The 27,976-nt window shown below is 42.1% G+C and overlaps 1 protein-coding gene across 1 annotated transcript; it reads right to left on the reverse strand.

Moving 5' to 3' along the window:
- Positions 1–1,120: 1,120 nt before the first annotated feature.
- RHBDF2 (rhomboid 5 homolog 2) lies at positions 1,121–27,902 on the reverse strand. Its single transcript, XM_053453903.1, has 18 exons — positions 27,721–27,902; positions 15,806–15,951; positions 15,579–15,709; positions 14,918–15,113; positions 14,351–14,563; positions 12,957–13,085; positions 12,519–12,646; positions 12,101–12,304; positions 11,606–11,717; positions 10,071–10,145; positions 8,947–9,108; positions 6,410–6,516; positions 4,431–4,494; positions 4,257–4,351; positions 3,525–3,600; positions 3,345–3,445; positions 2,924–3,077; positions 1,121–1,925 (listed from the first exon to the last, which is right to left on the reverse strand). Exons 2-18 carry the CDS (start codon positions 15,917–15,919, stop codon positions 1,506–1,508), a joined length of 2,481 nt encoding a protein of 826 aa, XP_053309878.1. The 5' UTR covers positions 15,920–15,951; positions 27,721–27,902; the 3' UTR covers positions 1,121–1,505.
- Positions 27,903–27,976: the final 74 nt, after the last annotated feature.

Below are 27,976 nucleotides of genomic sequence, written 5' to 3' on the forward strand. Positions count from 1 at the left end.
GCATATATATATATATATCGTCCATGACATCAAAGCCGTTAGCGTACAAAATGAACCACTCTTCCAGAGGACCTGCGACACTTAGCAAAAGAGACCCGTTTGCACAGCAAAGGGTTAAATCCCTGTATTCCCGTGCATAAATGTGGCACTAAAATCAAAGCACTCGTTTTTCGGTAAAAATAGAGCCCTTCTTTCTCAATAAATGATGTCCGAGATGTACTGTTGCTCATTGTGGTGTGTAAGAGATATATATTATATATATATATATATATATATATATATATATATATATATATATATATATATCTCAGATCCAGTCCAGTGATTAAACATGGTTACTTAAGGGCCTGTGGCAAGGCCTATAGTCTGGTCACAAACTTGCGTTAAGTCATCGGCTCCAAAGATGTAAAGAACTTCAGTTTTACATTTTCAGAACCTTGTATTAGACATTGGATGTTCAGATTCCCGTGCAGGAGCATTCAGCAACGTATGCACGTTCCTGATGTCTGCACCGGAGTCTGGAAGGTCCGCAGAGGTATACGTCACTACGGGTGCTGCTCGGACAATGCAGAATTTGTGGACAAGACATCTTTTCCCAATGAATTTCCCTGGAATGGAGAAGATGTACATGCTCACAAGTGCTACAAGCACAATTCTGGACTGCCCCACGCTGTGCACCTCCCACGCAGGGGCTACAAATGGGGCCAGTTGGTTTGTGGAGATGGGGAAGAGGACAATATCTGTCCCATTGGGAGACAACTCTTCCCAATCCCCTGTTTACAGAGAAGACAGATCTGAGTCGTTGAGGTACATGTTTTCTGCTTCCCTTGTCACAGACCAGAGAAGAGGTATGCGGAGAGGATTTGCAGCAATTTCACCCCATATATTTACAACACTGTTGGCGTATTAGCAAGTGGTGAAAATGCACACCCACGTATTCACTTTATGAGGGAAAGTTATGGGACAGTGTTTTGTTGCCTCATAAAAGGGAGATGAACCTGTTTCTCCTCCTCTAGAATAAGTCTATAAACAGATACAAAAGCTAATATACCAGAGACCCACTTACACAGAGCAAGCCACTGAGCAGGTGGTAGAAATAAATGCATACAGCCCATGTAATCCCCCGATACTGACCGCTCTGCTTCAACTTTCTGTTCACAAGGTCTAGTTTGATTCCTGAGGTGCGAATGTATATGAAGGCCGTTTCAAAGAAGTTCTGGTTAAGCATCACTCTTGGGTCCTCCAAACCATTTGCACAGTTCAAACTGCGTCTTGGGACACTTCTGGGTATCTACTAAGCTTGGCTCAGATCTGACTAAAGCCTTCTGGCAACATTATTTACTTACTGTGAAAAAAATGTCAGCTCTACGAACACCCTTTAACTAGGTGTTTTTATGCATTGTACTCATTAGGCATGAATAAAGCATGACCCATTCAGGACTTTGGAAAGCCTCCAAGCCAGATAGAACAAGATGTCCGACCTTCACTGGAAGGGTTAACAGAGTTCAGTGAAGCACCTGGTCTATATCGTACTTCTCGCAGAATTTGTTGGTGAAGGGTATACAAGTAAGGTATTCAATCCATGACCAGTTGATGGGATGAACATACAGCCAAATGACTAAAGAAGAAAAGAGTCCAACAAATCCCAACAGCGCAAATATGATCACGGCTCTCTTGCGGAACTTGTCAGCTGCACCAAATGTGATGTACGGGAGGAAGGCGAAAGAAAGAAGGAGACCACTGATGAATCCAAAGATATGGGCTATGTTATCAATCCAGGGGAGGAGACCGAAGATGAAGAGAAATAAAACGATGCCCAGGAGTTTAAAGAAGGCCTTCCACGGTTTGGCCAAGATCTGCCAGCTCTGGAACAGCTCCACAAACAGGCACGCCAAGAGACCAAACTGGGAACCAGCAGGTCCAACCTGAAGCAGGAGAGGGTAAGGTGAGGGGAGGTAAACTAAAGGGATACGCAAGTGACCTCTTTTTATTTTATAGAGGACTGCGGATAATTGTCATGACCATCTTCAATGAAGGGAACAAAAATAAACAGAATAGTGTGGGAAAACACATGGGAAGAGAGTGTGAGAGATGTAACAAAGGTCGATTAGAAAGTATAAACAACAAAAGCAGGGAGGGGGGGCAAAAAAAAAAAAAAAAAGACGTGGTTGAAGAAGTAGGGTGGGAAGTGGTTAAAAAAATGAGACAAGTGAAGAAAGGCAATGAAGAGAAGTTTGGTTACAAAAGGAAAGGAAAAACATGTAAAAGTAATATTTGTGCCCCACAATCCCTAACGTGAATGGCATTCTTAGAGTTTCATGCACAGGGGGTGCTACGAACTACACATGTATTTGGAGAGGTACAGCTCAAGAATGTAAGTGGAGGTAAACAACATGCAAAGAACATGAGAAAGACACAATAGGGGAGGAAAGAAAGAAAAACAAAACAAACAATACAACCCCATGACCCAATCTATGTAACAGACATAAGCTAGCGAGAAAACCATGACAGAACCTAGCTGTCTGATCGCCTAGATTAGTGACAAGGATCAAGACCAGACAGCTAATCTCAGGATAAGCTTATGAAAGCGAGAAAGTCTTACACGAGACAGAGAGACACATGCTTAGGGAATGATAAGGAGGTAAAGAACATAGTGCAGCATATATATATAAAGTAAATGGTCACTATAACTGGAAAAACAAAGACTAGAAAACAACAATCATAATTTAGAAGGAAACTAGTGTAGAGTTGTTTGAAGCCTTTCTAATAAGCTACAAGGGTTACTAATAATCACCAACGCCAAGAAGCATTCATTTATCTGGTCTTGGCTGAACCATTACATAGAGGACCAAAGATACGTTGGTTGGTAAACACTAACTGAAAAGTTTTACAGAAGGAAGTAATGGCTTCAAGAGGCACTCACCTCAGCTCTATAGGGCACAAATAAGGCACTGGCCAAGTTCCCTGTGATGCCACTTAACAGGTAGATGATGGAGATTCGTAGCCAACCTGCAAGCTTCTCTAGGTCACGCAAGACTGTCATTTGGAAGATCACCGACACCAAACAGTGAATAATCCTATTATAGGAAGAGACAGAAATTACAATCACATCGCTAACCAAAATAATAAACTAGTAAAGCATAACTTGTACAGCACTAGGGAACATGATGGTCTTTAATGAAGGCTTACAACGATACAGCTACGACAGAAATATCCAGGTTTCCTTGTACTCATTAAAAGTTGGGTTGAAAAGATAGTCATAAACAGTCATTTCTGTGCTGCCATGTTTTGATAAGATACACATATTGTTAAGTAATTAGAAACCAACAAAACACACTACGTACCCAGCATGAAGGAACAGAGATAGCCAGAGTCTGTAAAACTGATCTGGAATTTCAGGATTTAAAAATGGCAGCAGGCCACAAACCTCATCCAGACAGTGAACCTAAAACAGAATTGGTATTGTTATTGGGTTTAATACCACAATGATGTAGACATTTGTGAAAGGTAAGCAGAATGGTTACCTGTGAGCAGAGAGTGGCTTCTTCATGGAAGTACCCGTGCATGAAGGTACAATATTCCCTTGTTGTTATCTCACAACTGTGGAAAAATAAGACAGACGCTGCTCTAGTCCAGAAATTCATCCATGTAAATGCTTGTTTGACTTATACACATCATGGCAGGATAAGGATGTGTTTGATTCCCACACTTTACTGTTCAATATGAATAGCCAACGCATGCATGTTTCTTCAAGATGGCGGCCTTGCTGGCCCTGTATAAGGCTTATTTCAATGGGCGAGGAGACTGAAGAACTCTCACTGATTTAATTATGTGTCATGCAGGGACAGCCAAGCTCTTGCTACAGCAGAAGCTCACTTGGGTTGCACATTCAATATGCATTATGAAGTATTTGAAACCACAACTGTCTCGCCAACTCTCCTGACAACTTTAGAATAGACTAAGGGTGCCTATACGTTCTTATTAGATGCAGTTAAAGTATCAAGCTTGCAATAAATGAATGGATTAGTTATGAACTGCGGCCACAGTATGGCATGGTATCATTATTTCAAAGTCAACACATGCCTTCTTGTCTTTTCTAATAGGTCAAGCTAGAGACCATTAGTACCAGATCATCTACTGCTACTCAATCTTTTAATTGTAAGCCTCTTGTCTTTTAACTTTCAGTATTACGTTCCGAAACGGTGGCAATTTCTTGATAGACAGCAGTGCATTCTTCGGCTATGAAAAGCACCTACCTTCCCTTGGTACCAATGCAGCACGGTCTCCCTTTTATTTCACAGTCCATGTGCTTTAAACCAGTGTGGTTATTCGTAGGCTGAAATGTGCAAATCTGGGGAGAGGGACAGAGATTTTAAGAAAGGGGACACTTAAATTACTTCTTATTACTAACCAAACTCGCCGTCACTTACAGGCCACTTAGTGATGTCATCAGCCCAAACATGAGGTCGGATGGAGGCTGGTTCCTCGCAAGTTCTAAAGAAAACATTTACACAACGAGGTTAGGATTCCAGAATCTATGAACATGAGTCAAGAGCAGATGAGAATAAGATATTTATATGTACATCACAGTCACACATAATGTGCTTATGGAATATGAAACAGGCCAGCTCCAGAAGAGCATGAGGAAGCAGGAAAACCAAAGACTGGGTATAAAGACACTTCCACAATAAGACCCAACATGTTTATAGAGGATACTGTTTCAAATGGTTCTCATTCTGGACCAATCTGAAAGGAAAGAGTATCCCTCATACTTCGGTTCCTTTGCCCTTTAGGAGAACATTTATCTCACCCTGGTCACTATACATATAAAGTGTTTGACTGTGTATGTAATATATAATAAATACACTAACACTATTCATACACAGCATACACATACTAACCATACATATATATTATATGAGTGTGTGTCTAAGTCTGTGTGTATAGTGTTAGAGTCAGTGGGTGAGTGTTAGTGCATGTTGTTGGATAGTGTGTGCATGTATATAAGAGTGTGGTGCATTTGTCTGTGTTGCGTGTGTTACTGTATGGCATTAGTATGCGTGTATATCTGCATATAGTATTAGAGTGTGTACCGGTGCACAGGGTTTGCATCCGTGTGTTACTGTAAGGAGTTAATGTTTGTGAGTATATGATGTTAGCATGTATGTGTCTGCTACAATATGATGTTAAATTGTGTAAGTGTATGGTGGTAGCATGAGTGTATGTGTGTTAGTATTTGGTGTTAGCATGTGTGTCTGGGTGTCCACGTATGATGTTATTGTGAGCGTGTGGGTCACATGATTTTGGAGTGTCAGGGGTGAACATAAGGCTAGTAGCACCAGGAAGAGGGAGAGGAGAAGCAGATGAATGTGTGTCTGAAAGTGTAAGGTGGTAGAGAGAGAGTGTGTCAGTATGTATGCGTGTTAGTTATAGGGGGCCTTGAAGAAATACTGTACCCATATGCCATTAACCCTAGGCTTGCCGTTCTCATAAGGTGTGCTTAAGGCAGAGTGATGGGTGGAACAAGGGGTGGAAAATGGGCTAATGGGGGCCCTGATCTCACCTCTAAGTTTTGGTTTTCAATTTCTGTAAACTATTAAGATTTATCATATGCATAAATACGGCTTCAAAAAGAATGCCCTAATTATTCTGAAACAAACACTGTATACGCATACTACATCATTTCATTGGAGTTAAAGACATAGCAAAAAAAGTATTTTGGTAACCAAATGGAAATAACATGCTAATACTTTATGTCCTCTGGACAGACGCAAACTACACCCATATGGAGCGACTTTCAGGTGCAGAAAGAACACGGTGTGACTTCCACTGGAAATAAATAGCAACGGTCAGGTGGTTGCCAAAGCCTCGTCCCTGCAGCTAAGCCCTCTCAACACCTGGACATAAAAAAGGCAGCACGAGGCAAGAGTGGTGACTGAAACATAGAACGTGATGGTAGGTGATAAGCGGGCAGCTTAGGCAAAGCACACCAATAATCCATGTCCAGGGATAGAATGAGTTTTCAGTCTTATACCGCAACACAAACGGCAACGCAACAGAAACGAACATGTTTCAGCGTCATTCACTTGCCCGACTGCCTCCACACAGATCCCGGCCTCCCCTTCTGGAGAGATCTTGTGATCAAGTGCAGTTAGTAAATTCTAGGAGAAAATAGTTTTCCCAGAGTGTCTGCCTTCTTACTATTTGTGTTGGGATACTACAGGCCTTTTCAACTACTGTTCCGTTTTCTTAAAACTTCCTATACGTTGGACAACGATGGCGCCATACTAGATGCATGCCAAGCTGTCTAAATAAAATCAACCATCTTTCGGAGAGATTTGTCATATCCTGTATCCTTGGTTTTTATTATAGCTGTAGACATTTTAATATTTCACAAGTAAAAGTTCACCTTGGATCTTGATGACACACGGCTCCAGATCGCCTTTTCTGATCGGTGTCCTCATGCAGTAACGGAGCATTGCTCTCTGGCCACTTGATAAATGTTGCCAAAGTCTCCTGGGGTGAAAAGAGCGAGATGGCATTTCCATTATTTCTGTAACTAGAACTGTTCCGATTACTTACACAAACATTCCATAGCCAACATCTGTCTGAAAGAGTGAAAAGCACAGCAGGAGAATGGGGTCTGGAGAATAAACACCTAGTCCTCCATAGAAATCCATAAGATTCTAGCGCAGTAGAACCCAAGTCCTGTCCTCAATGGCTTGATGTATTATACTAATGCAAGAGCCAATACTGATAACCACATACATGTAATAAGAGGGGGAACCATTAAACAACATTCAGCAGCTTAACAAAAAGGGAATAAACAGGGAAGGGGGTTGCCACCGAAAATTCACTGCCTGAAGCTTTTTCTGTGGGTTCTACTTGCAGTTCCACAAATCGTTGAGTAACGTGGGCCAAACTGCATAATTTCTGGGCCAAAATATGTATTGCCCAGGACTGAACCCCCTTTAGTTGACAAATTTTGGGGTCACTATATTACCGAGCCTCTAGTTTGGGCTCAGCCCATGGGCAGAATGGTCTCGGCCTTCTCCTGGAGATAGCTGGAACTTAGGACAGCTGCTCCCATGATACACGTACAAGACACAAAGTGCCGGACAGGTCACTTAAGGCATACGCAGAGAACATATTATATCTCATAATTATACATTATAAATCCAAATTAAATAGGCAAGCACCGTGCCTTTAAAGTGACTGAATTAACCTCTTCAGGAGTAAAAATATTACTGCTAATGAATTGCTCTGTTTGCTCAAATAACTCTGGTCTTTATTAAGAAAATAATACTCTGGACCAACCTCATCCATCCAAATTGCCTTTTATTCATTCTAGTATTGGGTGGTCTCTCAAGCCCACCTTACTCCGAGGTGAATCACCTAATGTATAAGGCGTCCCAGGCACTGATCAACATGTGGTTCAGTATGACACCGCAGAGCATAACCATCAACAGGTATAAGCAGAATTTATATGGTTAAAAGGGGCACAGGGAATGTGCAAATCAATTAAATATAATGTATAGAAAATATAATTAAATCCGTATGCAGTCTGTCATACATTTTTTTTGTTTACTTGAAGCCACCCACTACTCAGGTCTTTTATTGTTTTATTAAAATAAGAATTACTTTATATTCAAGCACAGATGGTATGTTTTAGCATATTCGTAGAAGCGAATCTAGGGATTCTGACCAGAAGCTGTCAAGAAGCAGGCTCTGAAAAACTACTACACATAGTAGGCGCCATATGCATGAAGCATTTGGAGAGCGGAGATGCAGATGGAAATTACATTAAAAGGGGAGCAAAGCCCAGCTCACCGTTGCCATATCGTTAGAATGTCTGTTTTGCATTTATGAGACCAACTGTTGTCTGCCCAGGAACGTGACACGATCACTGATGGTTCTTTAGCAGAACATGCCTCGAAGTCTGATGTTTTTGGTGCAAATCCCCCACTTCTTAAAAGCTCTCTTGAAACCCCCTACCTTCCCTCTAATAGAACTCCTTCAGATGGAAGGTCCTATCTACATATATATATCCAACATGCTGTACTTCTAGGACAGGAGGCACGCATAGTGTAAAATCCTTTCCACGATGTCATTTGTCCAGTAGAGCCCTAGTCTTCTACAGAGGAGGAAAGATTGGAACTCATGATTAGCTCACTGTGTAATCCCCAAAACAGACACATGGGTATTCTCCCTCAGTCATATTTATAAGGGGTTACAAGGAGGGTTCTACACTGGAATAGAATTGTTCCACAACGTCCTGCGGACTGAGACGATCCTCTGTTGTGATGATAAAAAGCACAGAGCACGTGAATTGCTCATGCTGACGCATAGATGCATACTGCATACTGACTGAATGTGCATCTTGCTACATGGTACTGAGCTGACGGGGCAGCGATACCCAATTTTTTCAGGCATCAGTAAATCAAAACATTTGCTTTTCACTATTGTCTCCCATTTAGCTAAATTAGCGGTGTTGGTAACGCTCGTTAACTTTCCTGGCAACCAAGATCCAACACGTGCAGCGCGTGCCTCGGTACAGCTAAACCATTATTTCAGTCGCCTGCAGCTGCGAATCGCTCCTGCTTTCTCGCCTTATTTCTGGTAAAAATGTGTTCATTTTCATATAAGGAAACCTTGCACATTTTTTGTGTTTGAATACAACCCAGACGCAGTAGCTGGTGTACCCAGAATGCCATCTAGTGGTAAGAAAATCAGATCAAGCCGTCTAATGGACACCCTGGGCAGACCCACATTATAGACTTGTAGGAAAGTCCTGAAACGAAAATGTAGCTATGCTTATGAAGCATAGCACATTAGCTATGCTTATGAAGAGCCAGGTTACCCTTCCTATGTACCAGTGTCAGCCCTGTAAAATTCACCCTATAGCTCACCTTACTGAACCCCTGTGCATCTGTTGACGACACTTACCGAACAGTCTTTACTCAAGGTCTGTACGCAGCCAGAGTTATCATTCTGAACGCAACAGCCAGACTCTCGTTCCAGGTCATGCTGCTTCCGAATAAGTTGTTCTATTTGGACATCCCTTCGTATGCAGGGAGAGAATTTTGCCCCCAGGTGGATAAGAGAGATCTGTGACAGAGGGGAGCAAAGTTCTGGATTGTGAGAACAAGTGCTGCAGACAGGAATACCAATATTATTATTTATTAATTTATATCATATTTGCCAGCACTATATCACAGAGTGATTTATAGCATGTTACGAAGCAGGTAATTATTTCACAGTTATATGGTATGAGATAGCAGCCCAAGCATAGCATAGCATAGCAGCCAAGACGCAGCCCACTACAGACCAGTAAGCCCCTACATGAGTAGTTTGGGAAATTAATGGACACCATTATAAAGGATAGGATTGTTAAATATCTGAATGTAGATATTCAAATCTGGTCAAACGACATTAATTTATTTGCCTGAGTAACTAAAATAACAGACCAGAGAGGAGCAGTAGATATCTGCCTATCTGGATCTAAGTTGGGCATTTGACGCTCTCCCTCATGGAAGTCATAAAAAATTGCAATGTTTGAATGTTAAAATAGGACAGGGTAATGGTTAAGTGACAAAATCTAGAAGGGTATAGTTAAGGATGTTTATTCAGGAAGGTCTTGTTATCAGTGGGGTATCTCAAGGCTGGATTTCCTGCCTTTATGAAGCTCTTTCCTCCTTTTTCCTTCTGTTCTATTCTTTATTTTGCCCTCTCTCTCTTTTTTTTGCACCTCATCTTTCCACGTTTTGATCTTGCTTGTCTGCCATTTACATGTTTTATCCTCTAACTTCTATTCTATTAGAGGACAGAGCTTTAGATCTAATAAGGACATTTTACTTTATCGAGAGTGCTGTGGATACATGGAACAGCCTCCTATCACAACTGGTAGAGGCTAATACAGTGATGGAATTTAAACATGCATGGGATAGGCATAAAGCTTTCCTGAATCTAGGACAAGATCCGAAGTTTCTACAGGCTAGATGGGCTGATGGCTTCTTATTTGTTGTTAAATTCTATAAATAATGAACGCTGTGTTATATATATATACTTACTGAACTAGGACCTATCCAAAAGTTTTCCTGCTGTATATATTTCACGCTTTCGTACACGCCTTTGTTACGGAGTACCTATAAAGAGTGAATGTGGAAGGATTAGTTATGTGGGCACAGCTGAACAAAACATTAAGACAAACTTGTGGAAAGCTTGCGTTGTATGGAAGGTTCAGGATCACTGTAGTGATGTTATATAGCAGCGATGGCAAACCTATGGCACGCGTGCCACAACAGGCATGCGAAGACTTCATGCTTGAATTCTTTTTGAAAATGCATTAATTAATGATTGTGTGAATAAAAGAGTGAATGTGTGAGTGACTGTATAAGTGTTTGTGTGTATAATAGATGTATAAGTGATTTAGGGAAAAGCAAAGATGGCACAAGCAGGGTGTTTATGGGACAAAGATGGCACAGGGCGGGCTGTTTGGGGAAAAATATTTATTTTACGCTTGGCTGCTTGGGGGAAAAGATGGCTCACGCTGGTCTGTTTAGGGACAAAGATGGCAAGTCGTATGTGTGTAATCTGGGTGCTGGTCAATGTGGACGCCAGGGGTGGGCTTTGGGTTGTGCAACCTGTGATCTATGCCTGTAATTTAGGGGGGGGTATCTATACCTTTAATGCTGTATTTACATGCTATTTCCAATTGATCTATACCTTTAAAGCTGGGTTTGTGTGTTATTCTGTTGATCTATATCTCCTATGCTATGTTTCCATACATCATGTATACCGGCAAATACAGGGTTTATATGTCTAAGTCAGTTGATCCAGGCCTGCAGTGCCGTTTCCAGGTGTTTGCATAAACAAGTATATAAGAACAGAGTAATGGAAAATGCCTTTTCGCTTGTATTATCCCATGAAGTCATTTTATAGTGGACAGAGGGATCATCATCTATGCTTCTGATCACTGGCAGTGACTTCAATCATAGATGTTCCCTGTTGAAAACTCATTGAAGCCAATAAGAGGAAAGTTTATATATTTCAGATGAGTCAGTTAGTTATTTTTTAGTTTATTCATAGGTCTCTTTACTTTTAGTAATGTTGCTAAAAAGTTTAGTAATGTAAAGTTCTTGATCCTCATGTAGAGGAGTTGACTATGCAGGACAAGTACTGTGAATTGTTAGGCTCCATTTACTTGTGTTATACACACATATCATTTCAGTAAAAATGCTAATGTTATTTAACCCCTTAATGACAAAGCCCGTACATGTACGGGCTTAAAATGCATTGTTTTGAATGGGTTTAGGGACCGCCCATTGTCCTTAAGGGGTTTTTCTCCTTGCGCAGCTAGATGCCGAAAATTGGGCACTTGGGCCCAAAAATGTTCGCCATCACTGTTATATAGGACGGCATTGTGAAGGTGCAAGCTGGATGGGAAGAGCTTGTCCCACGCCTGCTGCCGCCTTATCCGTTCAGGTCATGCATGCAAAACTAATGCTCAGTGCGGTACGTGGTATAGTGTATCTGAGTTACAACAAAGTCACAAAGTAGTACAGAAAAAAATTGGAGATCAGAAATAGTTCAAGGAACCTCATACCAGTTCACTGGTGGTATGCTGAGCGAAGCCAATGGGAGCAATGCCGTATGTACCGATGGCGAGGAGGGTAATGAGGATGTGTACAAAGGTTATCCAGTATGTAAAGTAAGGTCTGCGTGAAGTAAAAAAAAAAAAATCATCGACAGTAACATCATGCGATACCCCATAACTCCCTCAATAACATTCCCTAAACATCTCACATGATGGCAAGCCCTTCTACCTACCTAACGCACCTATGTTCCTGCCTTCTCAAATGCCACAGCAAGGCCCCATAACACACACACACACACACACTTATACTGCCTCTCTGTCAGGCAGTAGCTATATGTCTGGATCATTCCCATTAATCTCTGGTTTGGCTCTACGAGCGAGTCTATCCCTTCTGCCTGTCCAGCCCTGTGACTTGGTCCCATTATGAATATTCATTCAAACCAAGAGGGTGTGATTGTTCTCCAATCAGTTTGAACGCAGTATATCATTCTGTAGAAGCCTCACCTGTGGCTGTCGATGTGTTCCAGCTGACTCTGCACGGTGCTGCTGATGCTCCGTCTGTACGTTCTATTCAGCCAGTTCCCCACGACCCCGAGACCATACAGACGTTTCTTCCGGTCAAACGCAAAATGCTTCACCTGGGATGCAATACGTTTGCCCCTGCGAGGCTGGCTGACTGGGGCCTGGGAAGGCTTTAAAGCGTCTTTACTAAAAGGAAAGGTGGAAAATGTGCTTTATTCATTCTGCAGCTCCTAGATACCAGTATCTTAGATTTAGGACAATAAACGCTAGTGTTGCCCATGCAGAGATATTGATTAGAGTTATAGAGATAAATAGCGAATGCTAGAGCATAAGGAGCCGAGTACATCTACAATGTAACAGGCCTCCTGTGATCTATTTTGTATAAGCGATTGACACTCACACTGTTGTTATTGGTCCATCTGGCTTGTCTTCTGGGGTTGGCACGTGAGCGCGGAAATAAGGTGCTGAGAGAGGAGGTGACTCAAAGACATCATCTGGCATGGAGAAAGTCTCGTCATGCATGTCCACCTGTGGTCACAGCAGAGGTTCATAATATTTTGGAGTGAAAGGAGTTGCTCACATGAGATCCAACTTCACGGTCTAACAGACTAATAAAGTCCCATCTATTTATGCTGGAAAAACTGCAATCTTAGAGGGGATATTATAACATTGTATAAACATCTACAGGGCCAATACAAAGAGCATTAATAATAAATTATAAGAACCGCAGTAAAGAGCAAGAAAGAAAATACTTTAAAATGATTCCTGGAAGATGTTATCAGGGCTCATTCTCAGAGAATGCTAAACAGAAAGAATGAAAAAAATAAACATTTCTTACCTTACTGAAAAACGAAGAGTCCAAAGTGTCGGGGACATCCACTGTGTCCTCATCCATAAAGCTGGGATAGGCAAAGCTTCTCTTAAAACCCGCACGTTTACTGTGGGGGGTATCTAGAATTGGACGACCCTGAGTGTGGTAAGAGGAGAAAAGATGGTATGTCGGGGGTACACAGCAATAAGGAATAAAGAGGGCCAAGTTGCAGGGGAACGGAGGAGCGATGTCAATAATGCGAACATCCCAAACTCACATGCAAAGGGTCACGTGCATACCACTGATTTGTGATGGCCGAACAGAGCTCATTATAAAAATAGCAGCAAGTGATTTGATGTAATGGCTGCCTTTTTTATTTATTTTTTTTAATAAATTGAGTCATGGGAAATGTGTGTCTTGTAAAATAAAAAACAAAAAAAAACCTCTGTGTAACAAGACCATTGAATAAACAGTGTTGAGGCGTTTCATGCAGTGACAGATTCGCACAGGCAGTATTATGTATGTGTTATGAGATCAACTTCTGTCCCATATGTTACTTCTGACATCACTTCCCCTTTTTATTCTGGTATGTATCTTTAACGGCACAGCATCATATACATGGGTCTATGGGGTAGATGCTCCATATTCTTTAATTTGTAACTGGCTGAAAGTCCATGCTGAATTTTGACAGTCCAAATCAAAGAGTGAGACCTGCGACAGGAGCATCAGCTAGATATGCCTCTACTCCCTCAAGTCTCAGACGACGATCCCCTCTGCTCCCTGAGATGAGGAAGATCTCCAACCAAAGTGCGTCATTACCTGCCTGGACCTTTAAGTGTTGACAGGGGAAGGTTTTCCAGAGCCTGGATTAGCCAGGTCTGGTATGGATGATTAAATTAGACGACATTTAGACTAGCCAGTCTGGACAAGTATGGTCAGAGAGGGTTTCATCTGGGAGCTAGACTTTTGTATTTGTTTGGCTGTTAATAAAATATAAAAAAAAAAAAAAAAAAAAAAAAAAAAACATTTTACCAGAATATTTCTGTTCCTTACCCTTAATGCCCTAGAGGACCATGTTTTAATATCAAAGAAATGTGGCATAATGGCCCTTGGCTAAAAGGGGTTTGTCGCTAAAACTCCTAATTTTGGTTCAAGGGGAAAAATAACTAAAGAACACAAATTTGAGGATGGCTGGATGTTAAATGGGTTGAACAGTGAAACAAAAATGCCAAATGCTTGTGCAATGTGAATAAAAGCAAACGTAAATATTATGGAAGTAGCGGAGTTCATTGTGGCGTCTAGGCTGCGTAGAGAGGAAACAGAAAAGTAGCAAAGACACGGCTTCACCTACATCACAGGTCGGCCGGCAGAGCTATGCCTATATTGTTTCGGAACAGTATCTGGATCCAGTCTCCTCTTACCTTAATAATAGCAGCTGCAGCCCGAAAACTCATGTGAGCTACGCTCTCTCTCTTGCGGCGTGGAAATCTGCTGTATCCCGAACGCACGCTAGTAAAGGACGTGAGAGACATGACTCCTGGGGTAAGAGGGGCCAAGCCCACGTGTGGGGTCCTTGGCCGATCCACCTCGTCTGGATGCCGGAAAGCCCTTCCTCGTGCCAATGGATCCACAATCTGGGAATAGAACAGAATGGGGTTCAAGGAGAAAAAAATGAATACACTGCTACAAGTTCTGTCTTACAATGTTCTAGAAGGAATATATTTCTATAATGATATATCAGAGACTTATGTAACTGGACCACATTATATATTTTACATTTTTTATATTTTACGCCATGAAGGTAACCAGAAAGCAGTTAACACAGCTACCTGCGACCAACACTCAGGGTGCAGAGGGATACTCCGTAGACATCTGCTATCGTTCTAAGATTTATAGAATAGATGTCATAACTGACGGACACTGTTGACAAACCCTGGAAAACGGGCCGAAGCATTAAAAGTTTAGTAGGGAGAGACTAATGGTCACACCTTAGGCATACGACACGTAGCAGGGGAATCTGTGGCCTGGAAAGATGGGGTTTCCTGGCTTGGCAGCTCAATGTCACGCTGGTACTGAGGCTTGAGTTTTCCATAACGGAGGCTACAGTGATGGAGGCTCTTACGCTGCCACTGCTGCCGCTTTCCTTCCCAGTCATTGCTTACGCCAAACCACTGGGCTGTTCCCCTGTTGAAATACAAAGGGGTAATTTAACCAACTGTCACGAAGATACCCTTGGAGTTAGACAGAAAAGTTAAAAAAGCATGTTTTATAAAGGAAGAAGGAAAATAACTGAAGACTGAAGACAAAGTGTCTAACAAAATTAATTGCAAACAAAATGTGGCACAGGGTATGTAAAATACAACCAACAATCAATATAAAACAATATATTTTACTCCTACAGGGCCAAGTATTGCTTTAAGGGAAAACTAAAAAGAAAGAACGCGAAATTATGACTAAATCAGGTAACCATGGATGCCGATGCAGTTTATTCCGGTATAATCAGAATAGCAATTAGGTTTTTTGGACATCATATTCAGTTCATTCCATGGTGCATCAATTAAATAAATGTTGCATTGCTTTAACATTTCACAAAAAAATTAGCAAAATTTAGATAAAGTAGAGGATGCAAGATGGGACATAGTTCCTTACTTTTTTATGCTTTGGGAGAGTGACGTCTGTCTTCTAAAGGCTGGCCTCTCGCCGGTGGCGCTCCCCTCCATGCCATGACTGCGCGGCTCTTGCAGACTAACGCTCTTCTGATATATCGGTTTGGTAAGTGGCTAAAGTGACAGAATATACAAGAAAAACCAGATATACATTACTTTCCAGCAGAATCACAGGTTTCTCATTTCTGAAAGTGTCCCCCACCCCTGTACCTGTGTCAGTTTTGCGTCTCGTTCACCCTCCGTGGGAGGGATGGTAATGGAGAGATTTGGTGGCTTCCGGCTCTGCAGACGGGAGCTACTCCCATTTTTGTTAATGGATGCCATGCCCGGGAGTTGGATTTAATAGTCTAGACTATCTGAAAAAGAAAATAAGAAATTAAGAAGCTGGCAGCAGAAATGAGGGTGTGAGAGTATGTATCATATGACCCTTCCAACCCTGAACACAAGTAAAAAGCAATGTATTATGGGGAGTCAGGAGAGTGGGAGAATGAGATGAATGTTAATAGAAACAACAAGATAATCCCAAGAACACAGACACCTCAATGTATAAGTGCTGAGGAATTTGCCTTGAACATAAATTATCATCATGTCAACTCACAATGTAGCCTCCCCTAAACATTTCAACCAGACCCTGTCTTAAGAATTCGCACCCCACCCCCTAACAAAAACGTAGCTCTGTTCTAACGAACATAGGTAACAAAATAAAACGGCCCATTTTATTCCCTCAACCTCTTCCCACTCTTAATTACTCTTCCAACACATCAGTACATTACAAAGAGACGAGGATATCTGTACCAGTAAATCCAAACAAAGTGCTGAAGCCCTCTCCGGCACGTCTACAACTCCACCACTCTACGCTCTGTCCAGTTGATCAATACTCCATTAGTCCTATGCGTTAAAAGGCCTGCGTGAGGAAGAGGAAGGAAGCTAGGTGCAGGGTCCATACCTACTCCAAAGAGATATCAGTTTGCATAACATTCATTATGTATTGTTTGGACAATGTCCTGTCTAAAGACAACGACCCAGTTCTCCTCTGATCCCTTCTCAACACGTCTCAATAGTGTGAGATGTAATTGTAGATCCCGAACCCTAATAGGATGCATCGTTCCCCAATAACAAAGCAGGTCAGAATACACCCTAAATGGATAGACCACAATCAATAAACACTACAAAATAAATCAAGAAATGCTGAATAACCATAACCCAAACTCCATTCCAACAGAGCGGCCACAAGCGTCACCAGGAAATGTAAGAACAAATTTTCCACATCAAATGAAACCAATCGGACATGAATGGCATTACTCTAATTGCCCCAAAAATCAATGTGTTAAAATGACACTCCGGTGGCCTTTAATTGGCTAGAGCTTTGTACCGAAGAAGCACAATGAGATTAATTGCTCCAGCCGATGTCATGTGAATTGGACAGATTCAAAAATAATAAAAACCCAGTGAATAAGTTTAATTTTTTTTTTTGGAACAGAAGTGGGAAGCCCGCTAAACAGTCTTACTCAGTGGGCTGCCGCACAGTCAATGCCGTAGAATAAAGCCAAGGCTATTCAGGCAGTGAAATTGCACAGGAAATCACATACATGTAAAGAACATATTTCATATCCAGCTTCAATTCAGTGTTATATTATTTATAATTATATTATTCAATATATTTAATTATGGCACAGAATAAAATTGTAAGCACAATTATTGTGAAGTGTGAGTTTCAAGGATCAACAACAGCTCAGCCACAAAGCGGTAGACCACATGCAAAATAGTCTGTCCTCTGTAGCATCACTCACTACAGAGTTAAAACCATCAGCAGGAGAACTGTGCGTGAGAAGATTCATGACCGAGCAGCTGCATAGAAGCAGAAGATCACTATGCGTAACGGCAAGCATCGCTGGAGTGGTGTAAAGCACATCACCACCGGGCTCAGGAGCAGTGGAAACGTGTTCTCTGGAGTGATGAATAACACTTCACTGTGTGGAAATCTAATGGATGAATCTTGGTTTGGTGGACTGGAGTTCATAGTGCCTACTGGAAAGTCAGGTGGAGGAGGGATAACGGTCTGGGGCTGGTCAGGGTTTGGGCCCCTTAACCCCTCCAGTGAAGGGAAGTGTTAATGCTACAGCATATAAAAGATTTTACACGGACATGGTTGGTTGAGTTTGGTGCAGAGGAACTCACGTGACACGCACAGAGCCCCGACCTTAAGCCGACTGAAGACCATTGGGATGATTTGGAATGCTGATTGTAAGCCAAGCCTTCTTCTCCAACATCAGTGCCTGACCGGGGCACATTCCCAGAGACACTCCTTACTCTTCTGGAAAGCACTGCCAGTAAAGTGGAGGCCGTTATACCCATAAAACAGCGACCAACTCCATATTAATGCACATGATTTTGGAATAGAATGTGCAAACAAGCCCATATAGGTGTGATGTCGGGTGTCCACATACTTTTGGTCATACAGCGTAATGTAGCCGACACAGGAATATACCTTACGTTAGTAAACTAGTTCAGATCCCAAAGTAACTTAAACCCAAAACACACTCTTGAAGAAAAGCAAAATAGCATATTGTCAGCTTTGGGTTACGTCAACAACAACGTGAGGGAACCCTGTGTTGGCCAAAGCCCACAATCGAGTACGGAATACAAAAGCTGGACAAGACGACGTAGTTCCACGTTCAAGCAGAGTCTCAAATTAATAACTATGTGAGAGGTTTTTTTTCTATTACTATCAGAACAGGGCAGTGATGGTGCATCCTTATCTGAATGGACAAGATCCAAGATCACACCAAGTGCTGTGCGCGGCCACTACGCAAATACCATGCCCATCACACTATGGCCATGTGCCAAGATACCAATAAAGCAGGGAGAAAGAACAGCTGCATGAGCACTAAGGAGCCATAGAAAATTAACTCCCATCACATGCAGCATTTATGAAGCTTATTCACATCGACGTGATGACTAGGAACAGGAAAGTTCTAGTTATTGTGTGCAAGTAATTTCTACAGTACGAAAAACGTAATATTAAGCAGAGCGGGTGCAAAATGCGTAGCATGCCCTCTCCATGAACGCTGTTTGCATTGTGAGCATTTAAATGCCACGGTTTCAAATAAATGTGTGCCGCTCATATACTAATCAGGAAACGGTACTTAAGTCTTGTGCTTAAAAAAAGGATATAGGACAATAAATAAATCACCATTGCTTCCGATGCGAGGGATTCCCTAAGGACATGTTTGTAATTACTTGACAGGTGATTAATTGGATACGTTTTATTTTCCATTAAGGGAGGTTGAGCAAAGCAAGTAGATTGATTTGGGTCTGTTCTAGGTGAGCTTTAACCCATTCAAGCTGGACGTTGCTTCGATAATGAAATTCTTTCTGCCTAGACAACTAAAAACACGTAGACAGCTCCTGTATACTGGACAGAATATGAAAATTAAATCTCAACGCAGGTTTTTTTTAGCAGACTAAAACTGGTGCTAATAAAGCTGCTGACGGTTTCATAAATGGCATGGTTTCATAAATGTGATGTGGGCTTAAAAAAAAAACTTATTATTTTATCCCGTCTGTTATGGGCCTTACACAATTTCCACACGATGATATACCTTTAACATTGGTGGGCCGTTGCCATACAATCAAAAAGGCTTTTAAACACTTGTGTTTGATTAAACTTGGGGAAAGTGTAAAACTTGAGATCTTCTAAGGTTTAGTTGCTTAACATGTTAGACTATTCACACACACACCGTTGTCCCTACAGACATTCAACAGAACACTAGCTATGGGAGGAATTATGATGAAAGAATGATGAGAGCGCGTGAACGTAGAAACAGCTAGCGTGGGTTACTATAGCATAATAAAGACAGCCTATCGGTGTTACTGTGACTAAGACAACTATATAGGTTTTAGATACCAAAACAGTGGTGTGTTTGATGGTTTCTACATAAAAAAATCCAAATAAGAGGGCAATAGAGATGTTTTTGATGACTTCCTGCATCCTGTGGTTTTTTAGTCTCTGATAGAACATTCTTTTCTTTTTGGTATTGTAATTTTCTGACTAAAAAATGGTTTTTCACAAGAGGGAAAAATGAATCTCGTTGGAAGAGAAGCATCATCATGACCAGTTGTATTAAATAAAAGTGTGATAACCAGGTATATACCGTATATATAATTTTTTATAGAAAGATAAAGAAACATCAATACAACCAACATGTTTACATTACTAGCAGTACCATATTGCTACAATGAGCTTCAGCTGTGGCAGTGAGCTAGACTAACACAAATTAGATTGGATTTGTGCCTTGGCCATTAAATTGCTTAATTTTGAGTATGATTTAAAGCTTTCAGTATATACCTAGGCTCACTGAATAGAGTCCTAGGGACCCTCGCAGAGACAATATAAACACTTTGTGCGCCTCACCTTATTTCAACAAGTTTGCAGAAGTATGCCTATGAATTATTTGCTGACCAAACAAAATAATTCACACTCATTATTTGTCATTTAAATGGCAAAGCAGCAAATGAGAAGCCATACTATGCGTTGGGCATTTCTTCTGAGATGGAAAAGGTATCAACGTTGTGGCCGGGTTAATTAACCATCACACAAAGCGACTCAACTTCCTATTTACCAACGCCTTTTGCCTCAAAGCCCGCAGTTTCACAACCTTCTAACCACAACTTAACATCCCTTACCTTCCGACAAGGCCTCTACCAGCTAAATTACCGTATTTGCTCAATTATAAGACAAGGGTTTTTTCCCAGACAAAATCTGTTTAAAAAAACATTGTCAAAGACAACCTTGTCTTATAAATCGATGTAGTCTTCCATTTAGAGCTCAGATCTGTATTGAAGATCCTCCGATACAGCATTTCCTATAGAGCCAATCCACCGCCTTCTATAGCACCCCCCGGACACATTATATGCACGCTTGAGCACCAAGTGTATGATGCATGATGCCATCATTTCCCACAGTCCTGCCCATCAGGCCTCTTCACAAAAGGGGCAAATCTTTGTGTGCTACGTGTACCAGCAGGTTATTTCAAGAAGCGTCCTTCTGAACTTGGAAAAGTACTTGATCATCAGCAGTATTGACAAACGCTGAATGAAACGGCGATGGAAGTGAAAAAGGTGTGATTGGGAATGGGACTTTGTGTTCCTAGTTCAGGTGAGGGTGTCCCAGAGATTTGTTTGAAGAGGACACCCATAATGAAAGCTAAGCAAGACTGCCTGTGCTGATCACCAGTAAATAACATGAGATTCATCACATCGGTAGCCACTTCGGTAGACACTTATACCCCCACACACTATCTGTTGGATGCTTGTCTATTGTGTCTAGCCCATCATGTGGGATTGCTTCCATCAGGAGGTTCATGTGTGCCCCAAAGGAGACTTCCACGGGCCCAACAGAATCTTCCTCATTAAGGTAATGTGTTTCCAAAGCAACCTGGATTGGGGGTCTTTTGCTGAAGCAGCAGAGATACTCTGATATCATGGGACTTTAGAGGGATGGAGGATAAACATTCTGATAGAGAAGATGGACCTGGAGGATCACTATGCAGCCCTGTTTTCAGCCTTGCAGAGCTTCACTAACCCCCCCCCCCCAGAGGCTCCGGTCCAGGTGGCCCAGTCTTGGTATGGCAAGCCCTTTACCATGAAGATTTTTGAGATAAGATAGAAGAAGCAGGTGTCCAAAGCAAGCATCTAACACCCTTGAGCTCTGTCCAGAGTGAGGAGTTGTGGCTCCAAATTGGGTTACAAGAAGCTGGTGGTGGAAGAGCAGCAAAGAATTGATCCAGATGCACAACCCAGGTGGCAATGCCTGGGGCCATGAGGTGAGGCAGGAGAGCCCTGCAGCAGTTTGTGGTGCAGAGAAGGAAGGCAGGAAATGTTTGTTTCCAGAGACAGCTAAGAGTGAAGGGATAAGAGGAGGTAGAGTCTCAGACTCAACTGCAGTTGTTGGAATGTGGGGAGGAAAAGCCCTACCCCAAAAGACAGTTCAAGGTACTGTGGAATTTCAGGATGTGAGGAGTATGAGTAGTAGGAGGTTAAACGTATTCTATACCTTGGTGATAAAAGTCTGATGCCTGGGAGGATATATGCTTCTGTAGAACATCATGTAAGATATATGGTAGAGTGTGTAGGTCAAATTTAACAACTGAATCATGTAGACTAGGGGTCAACTTCAGGGTAAAGAATGCCTGCTTAACATTACTAAAACCCACCCATGTCATATATATTAATATTATGTAGGTTAAACTTGCTGCCTTTTATAGTAAAAAGCTAGTTATTCTAACTGTGCCAACCTTTAGAAGGTGTGTACCAATTTTCTTCTATGATCAATATACACGGTGTTAAGTTGTAAAGTTGTCAGACCTGTCTGCTTTTGTGCAAATATCCTTGCGGCTGCTTGTATCTGGAATAAGCTTTTATACATTAAAAAGGAGTCAGTGGTGATCACAACTTTTGATTTCCACAACAGTGCCACAATGATACAGTTCCACAATGATATGAAGCAGAAGGGCCTCACTGTCAGCAGTAGCCACTAGCCTAAGGTGCAGCTATGCACGGCGGACAAGCTTCATCCCCAATGGCAGTCCCAGGTGAAGGTATGTTAGGTGGGAGAGCCTTTTGTCCATAGCAGCAGCCTGAGGTGCGGCAACACTGCAGCCCAGTGGTCCCTTAAGGAGCATTGTCTGTGGCAGACCCACTAAGAGTTATTAGGCTGCATGCCTAGGGATATAGCAGGCAACCTCAGCCAGGGGTCAACCCTCTGCACACTAGTTTCTTTCACACACTGGGTCCTCCATACAACACCATTCAGACATTTACAAATAACGCATATAAAAGAAGTGGGAAGATTATGCAGTGCACTGGCACGGGCTCCAAATAGTGAAAGGGTCAAAGGGATAATGTAGAGAACAGACTGTCCTTTATCATTGTTGAATGGAAATGTGGTGATGATATCACATAAATAAAAGACAGCGGATCTCTGTTATGATCTCCTAACCATTGAGTAAAGGGTTCACAAGAAAAGTACTTAACTCAGAAACAGTGAATTTGACAGTAGAACAGTTTGACCCGTCTAGTCTGCCCTCTTTTTCAGATGTACTTGGAGAGGCTGATTAGTTTCATGGAACATCCGATGTAAATTCAAAAGGTGTAAGTTGCGTCCGATATACCGTATTTGCTCGATTATAAGATGCTCCGAAAAACACCCCTCGTCTTATATTAGAGGATGCCTTACAAGACTATGACCCAGATCTCCTGCAGCGCTGCTGAGAACCCGGATCCTCCTCTCTGGCAGCCTCCACTGCTGCTGCTGGCACTTCCGCCGGGGCTTCTATGGTGGAGCACCGGTGGAAGCACTGGCCAGCAGCAGTGGACGTCTGCATCGCACAGACCTCCACCGGCTGCCCCACTAGACACCAGGGAGTGCACTGGTATAAGGCATATCTGGGAAACAGAGTGGCAAATAGGGGGTTAAAAGGCATATCTGGGGGCAGAGTGGTATTTAAGGGTGTATAAGGCATATATGGGGGGGGCAGATCTGCATAACTGGGGCAGAGTGGCAAATAAAAACAAAAAATTCATTTTTTCAACCACAGTTTTTATTAAATATGAAAAAACAGTTTACATGTCAATTAATATTTACTAATATATTTTTTTTTCCTAGGGTTGTCTTATATTCAGGCTTTTTCTTTTTTTTTCCTAAATTAATATTAAAATTGGGGGGGGGTGTCTTATAATCAGGGTCATCTTATAACTGAGCAAATACGGTATAAATGAAATCACATTTCCGGCCAAAGGTCTGAAACTGCATTCTCATAAAGAAACGGCCATGCTCACAATGTTGCACTGACTAATATAGAGCGCAGTTCTATAAAGCATGCTACTTTTCATAAGACAGGAAAATATATCCCATACGTGGTGATGGCCCCTCTGCCGTCATCATGAACACACACATACATTATATTATATATATATTATACACACACACACCGGTACATACTTTTCAAGGAGCCACATTTGGAAATAGAGCTGAATCATCAAACACTTCATCACCCAGAGCGGACAAAACATACGATAGTTAAGGAATAGGGACTTATTTCCTGCCAGGGACACGGGACCACAGGAAATGATACATGTGAAGCATGTGATATAACCATTTGTACAATGGATTAGATCACATTGGAGTCTTTTCAAAAATAAATAAGTAAAATACTGATTAAACACATACTATGCTGAAATACGCAGCAGGTCAACAACGGGCTGTTATACGAGGCGAGTTACATATACGCATGCACTAGGCTTATGAACACGGGGTATATTGACAAAACCGAGTTTGCAGGTGAATTTCAGCCCGCTGACTTCACTATGTATTATGAAAAGCCAACATAGATGAGCTTCTCCTGCAATAAGGTCAAAGGTGGCCGTCCATAATAAACTGGGGAGGTACACTAAAGAAGTCGCCATACAGGAAACATCTGGACAAGTCATGTCTCTACCGCCTTCACTGACTTCAGTGTTAAACCCGCTCCCCGATCAGGTTTGACTACACAAGCAGGTCATGGATGTAGTAATACTCGGGACTTCAGTACGTCAAGGAAGAACCGCCACAAGAAGCGTCAGAAAAGGCGACACTCTCTTCCCATGCCAGACGGTGCTTACGGCATTATTCTGGCAGGGTACAGGGACCTCCATCTCCCTTGGTCTGGCTCCACAAGCAGGTTAGCACCTTTTTCCTCGTCTCTGGCCATCTCCCGTAGCATAGTAAAATGTAACACAGAAATGGTACACAGTACTTAATAAGCCTGAGCGGCGAAGCAATTAACTTAATTCATTTTACAGAAAACAATAACGCACATGCCTGTGTAGTTTTTAAATCAGTCCGATACTAGTGTCTACACTCTGTAAACCACCGTATGCATGTTAGAACAAGCTCACAGCGCAGGGTGCTGCAAGGACAGACAAGTAATATCATGTGATAAGGCACTAGATCATCACGTTATGGAACATGGGACGATCTCTGCTTAACAAGTTTGCTCCTGGGGACCAAAAGAAAGAGACTATGCAACTGTACTGTTACACTCTCCCCCAGGCACCGTGCAGACACTGCAAGTACACACAAAGCCAAAAGTCATTTTAGCTTGTTCTTTATTTATTTAACTCAAGAAAGTTTGGTGTTCTCAGCAACATTTTATGAGCTGTGTCTAGGTGGCTTGTGAATATGCCGAGCCCTGATTTAAACAAAGATATCTATATATACGCACGTAGTAATAATCCACATTCATACAGCTCCTCCTATAACCAGTGATCCTTATAAACGCCACTAGTAGCTCAGAATAGACACGGTTACAGAAGCCCTGTTTTGTCTCCTGCCGTCTCACCACATCTGTCCCGTCTCTAGCCATCTGCTCTCACTGTCCTTTCAGAGAGGGACTTTTCCATGTCATGTTTTTAACACACAGTCACTCATATCCTAATCTCAGATCGCTTTCCATCATTTGGGGATTTACGCTGGAAATCACCAGTGCCGTAGCACTAGAGGGAAGCGCCTGGGGTTGCGCAAGTTTCCTTATCGGGTATATTTCATCCGGAGAGGTACAATATCGAAGGACACTGGATCTCAAAATAATAATAAAAAATAGAGCCTCAGCTTATGTAAAGTGTACTAGAGGTCAATGAAGCCTCCCACTTGATAAGCCTACTGCTCCAGCTGGGTATCTCAGGGAGCAGACTGTTACACATAAGATACAAAAGAACGTCCTCCTCCTTTTAATGGGCTCCTCGCCCCGCTCCATGTATATGACAGATGGAGCGGGGGAGGGCAGAAGGGAGCCAGTGTCCCTGGCACGGTAAGGCATCCTGGAACAGCAAAGTGCCACATGGCACAGAAGAATAACCCACCCCAGACACCAAGTGACACAAACTTAACTGTCCCGCCGACTATTACATGCTTTTGGCCCGCAAGATGCCGAGAATGTTTAACCGGCGACTGATTGCCATCGGCAGTAATGTCTCCTTCCTGCATATGTTCTAATAGTGATGGAAAATTCATAATTACTGCCAGGTCAAAGCCTCTTTTAAGGTCTGACACTAAATGGGTTTATTTTGGCTTCTGCTCCAACCACAATTCATCTTTCACTGAAGCTTTAGGGCAATGTATTCGCTGGGTACCGGCTTTCTAACAACAGAAAAGCAGCAAGTGCCGTTATACAATATCACCAAGTTTCACGAATAAAGGGTTTTTATATACAGATTATCAATGCTGGCAGAGAAAAATAATGATTTTATATAATACACAGCAAAAACCATGTTCCGTAGCATTTTCAATTCATCCGTGCACAATGAACGCACTGTGCTGTCTCACGCTAATAAGCATCTTAGCGAGATAATAAACCCTCATTTTCCAGTTAATCATGCAAATAATGAGCACACAAGCAGCACTACAATAAGGTCTATTCACTAAAGAGGGAGTAAAGTTGAATTTGAACTCCCTGATATGACTATGCAAACCCCAGTGACCGTCTCCTGCAGGAGGGGTTGAGCCGGCCCTGTATAATGCATAGTTAAATGAGTGAGAAACAATAAAAGCCCCCCACATTACCCATGCATTATACCGGACCAACCTCGACCTTCATGCAGGAGAAGATCACCTAGGCTGGCCTTTAATGCATAGCGATATAAAGGAGCTGAAATCTCCAGCTCTCCCCCAAACTCCCTTTTTAGTGAAGCGACCCCTGACTGATAGATGTTGATGATGATGTTAGCCACATACAGTTATCAGTGGAATATTTACAATTGACACCAATATTGTGTTCACGTCTTTAGCACACATGTGTAACACACCTAGCAGAAATACAACTCTTGTTTTGAATATAGGATCAGATCAGTGCCCGTAAAGCTTAACGTTACCATTTGTCACGTTACGGAGCCACCCGCTGACAGCAAAGATATTGTTATCGATATTCTACAACAACCAGAACTCCGAAGCCTACAAGTCATTTCAGGTACTTAAAGGAGACAGGCCAAGGCTACATGTACATGGCAGTGGAGGCATATTTTCGTAGGTGGATCTACTGTAGGAGTAGCAGGTAGCTGGCCAGGTGTTCGACTCTTCAGCTACATCCTATGTTTGTTGGAGGAGCATGGCCAGTAACAGCTGGTTAGCTATTTGTTGGCTGGCCTGGCAGCTGGAAAATAAATGTTGTGTACATGACTTCATCAAAAAAGCATTCATTCATCTGTTTCCACTGCCCTGGTGAGGATCGTGGAAGTTGTAGTTTCACAAGGCGTACACGGCTACCTAGTCTATTGTGGGACACAGAAGAATGCATCTCTCCCTTCACCACAAGCGACATGAAGCTAATCAGCCAAACAAAACGAGACATTTAGCACTAAATCTACTGAATGGCAACCTGTCTTTGGAATTACCATTTGTACAAACATGAAAATCAGACAATTTGCCCACCTGTAGCATACGACAATCGCTTTGTTGATCCGTTTCTCAATCAATTCAATCTAAAATGTTGTTAGCCTACTCGTGGATGCATTTATACATCCAAACGTTAACACAACCACCCATAAAATTCAAGGTGTGTGCCTAATAGAGTAAGAAACCAGACCGGTGTAAGGTCTTCAGCCCTGCAATAACACAAATTCCAACGCAACTCTACATATTCATAAATCTGGCCCAACATTTTATCCTGATGAGAATACATAAGGTTTAGCAAGATCCAAGAAAGATCTCCATAAACAAGTGTACAAGTTAAATCTATAATGTGCAAGGAATTACCATTCTCCTTCCTGCCTTAGTATCTCAGTATCTCCCCATGACATCAAGAAGCCCCCGGCTCTAATAATCTCTATAGAATAAATTTTACATGCTGCCCCAACGCTTTATGAAACAAAAGATGAACCCAACTCTAGAGTTCCTCAATCAACTTTTATTATAGAAAACTAATCTAACTTCTGAAAAACACACAACAAAATGTTAAGCCCCCTGCAATAGCGAACTAATTGACCCGGTTCTATGCAACGGATCAGCATAATTCTACAGTCCCGCGCCCAACAAGAAGGTAGACGGAATACTACAGGCTCATGTTTCCAGATATCTAAGCAGTGGCCCTCACCGCATGCCCCGAGGCTGACCCGCAGTCCTCCTCCTTGAATTGAATGTGAAGAGATGTCTCGGAGTCTGCTAGGACTGGTAGGGATGGGACAGGAGAAGGAGGGGCTCTTACAATCTGTTAGGACACTTCCTGGCTCGGCGAAAACTTCCCCCTTAACACTTCCCTGTAGAAGCCGTACGTTTCACCCTACAGCGTGGAGATATGGGACTGCTTAGAGTACAGAGTGTCTCGCAGCATAAGGGGTTAATCTCAGTAG

The sequence above is a fragment of the Spea bombifrons genome, chromosome 13, assembly GCF_027358695.1.
Source record: "Spea bombifrons isolate aSpeBom1 chromosome 13, aSpeBom1.2.pri, whole genome shotgun sequence".
In the NCBI taxonomy this organism is placed as follows: domain Eukaryota; kingdom Metazoa; phylum Chordata; class Amphibia; order Anura; family Pelobatidae; genus Spea; species Spea bombifrons.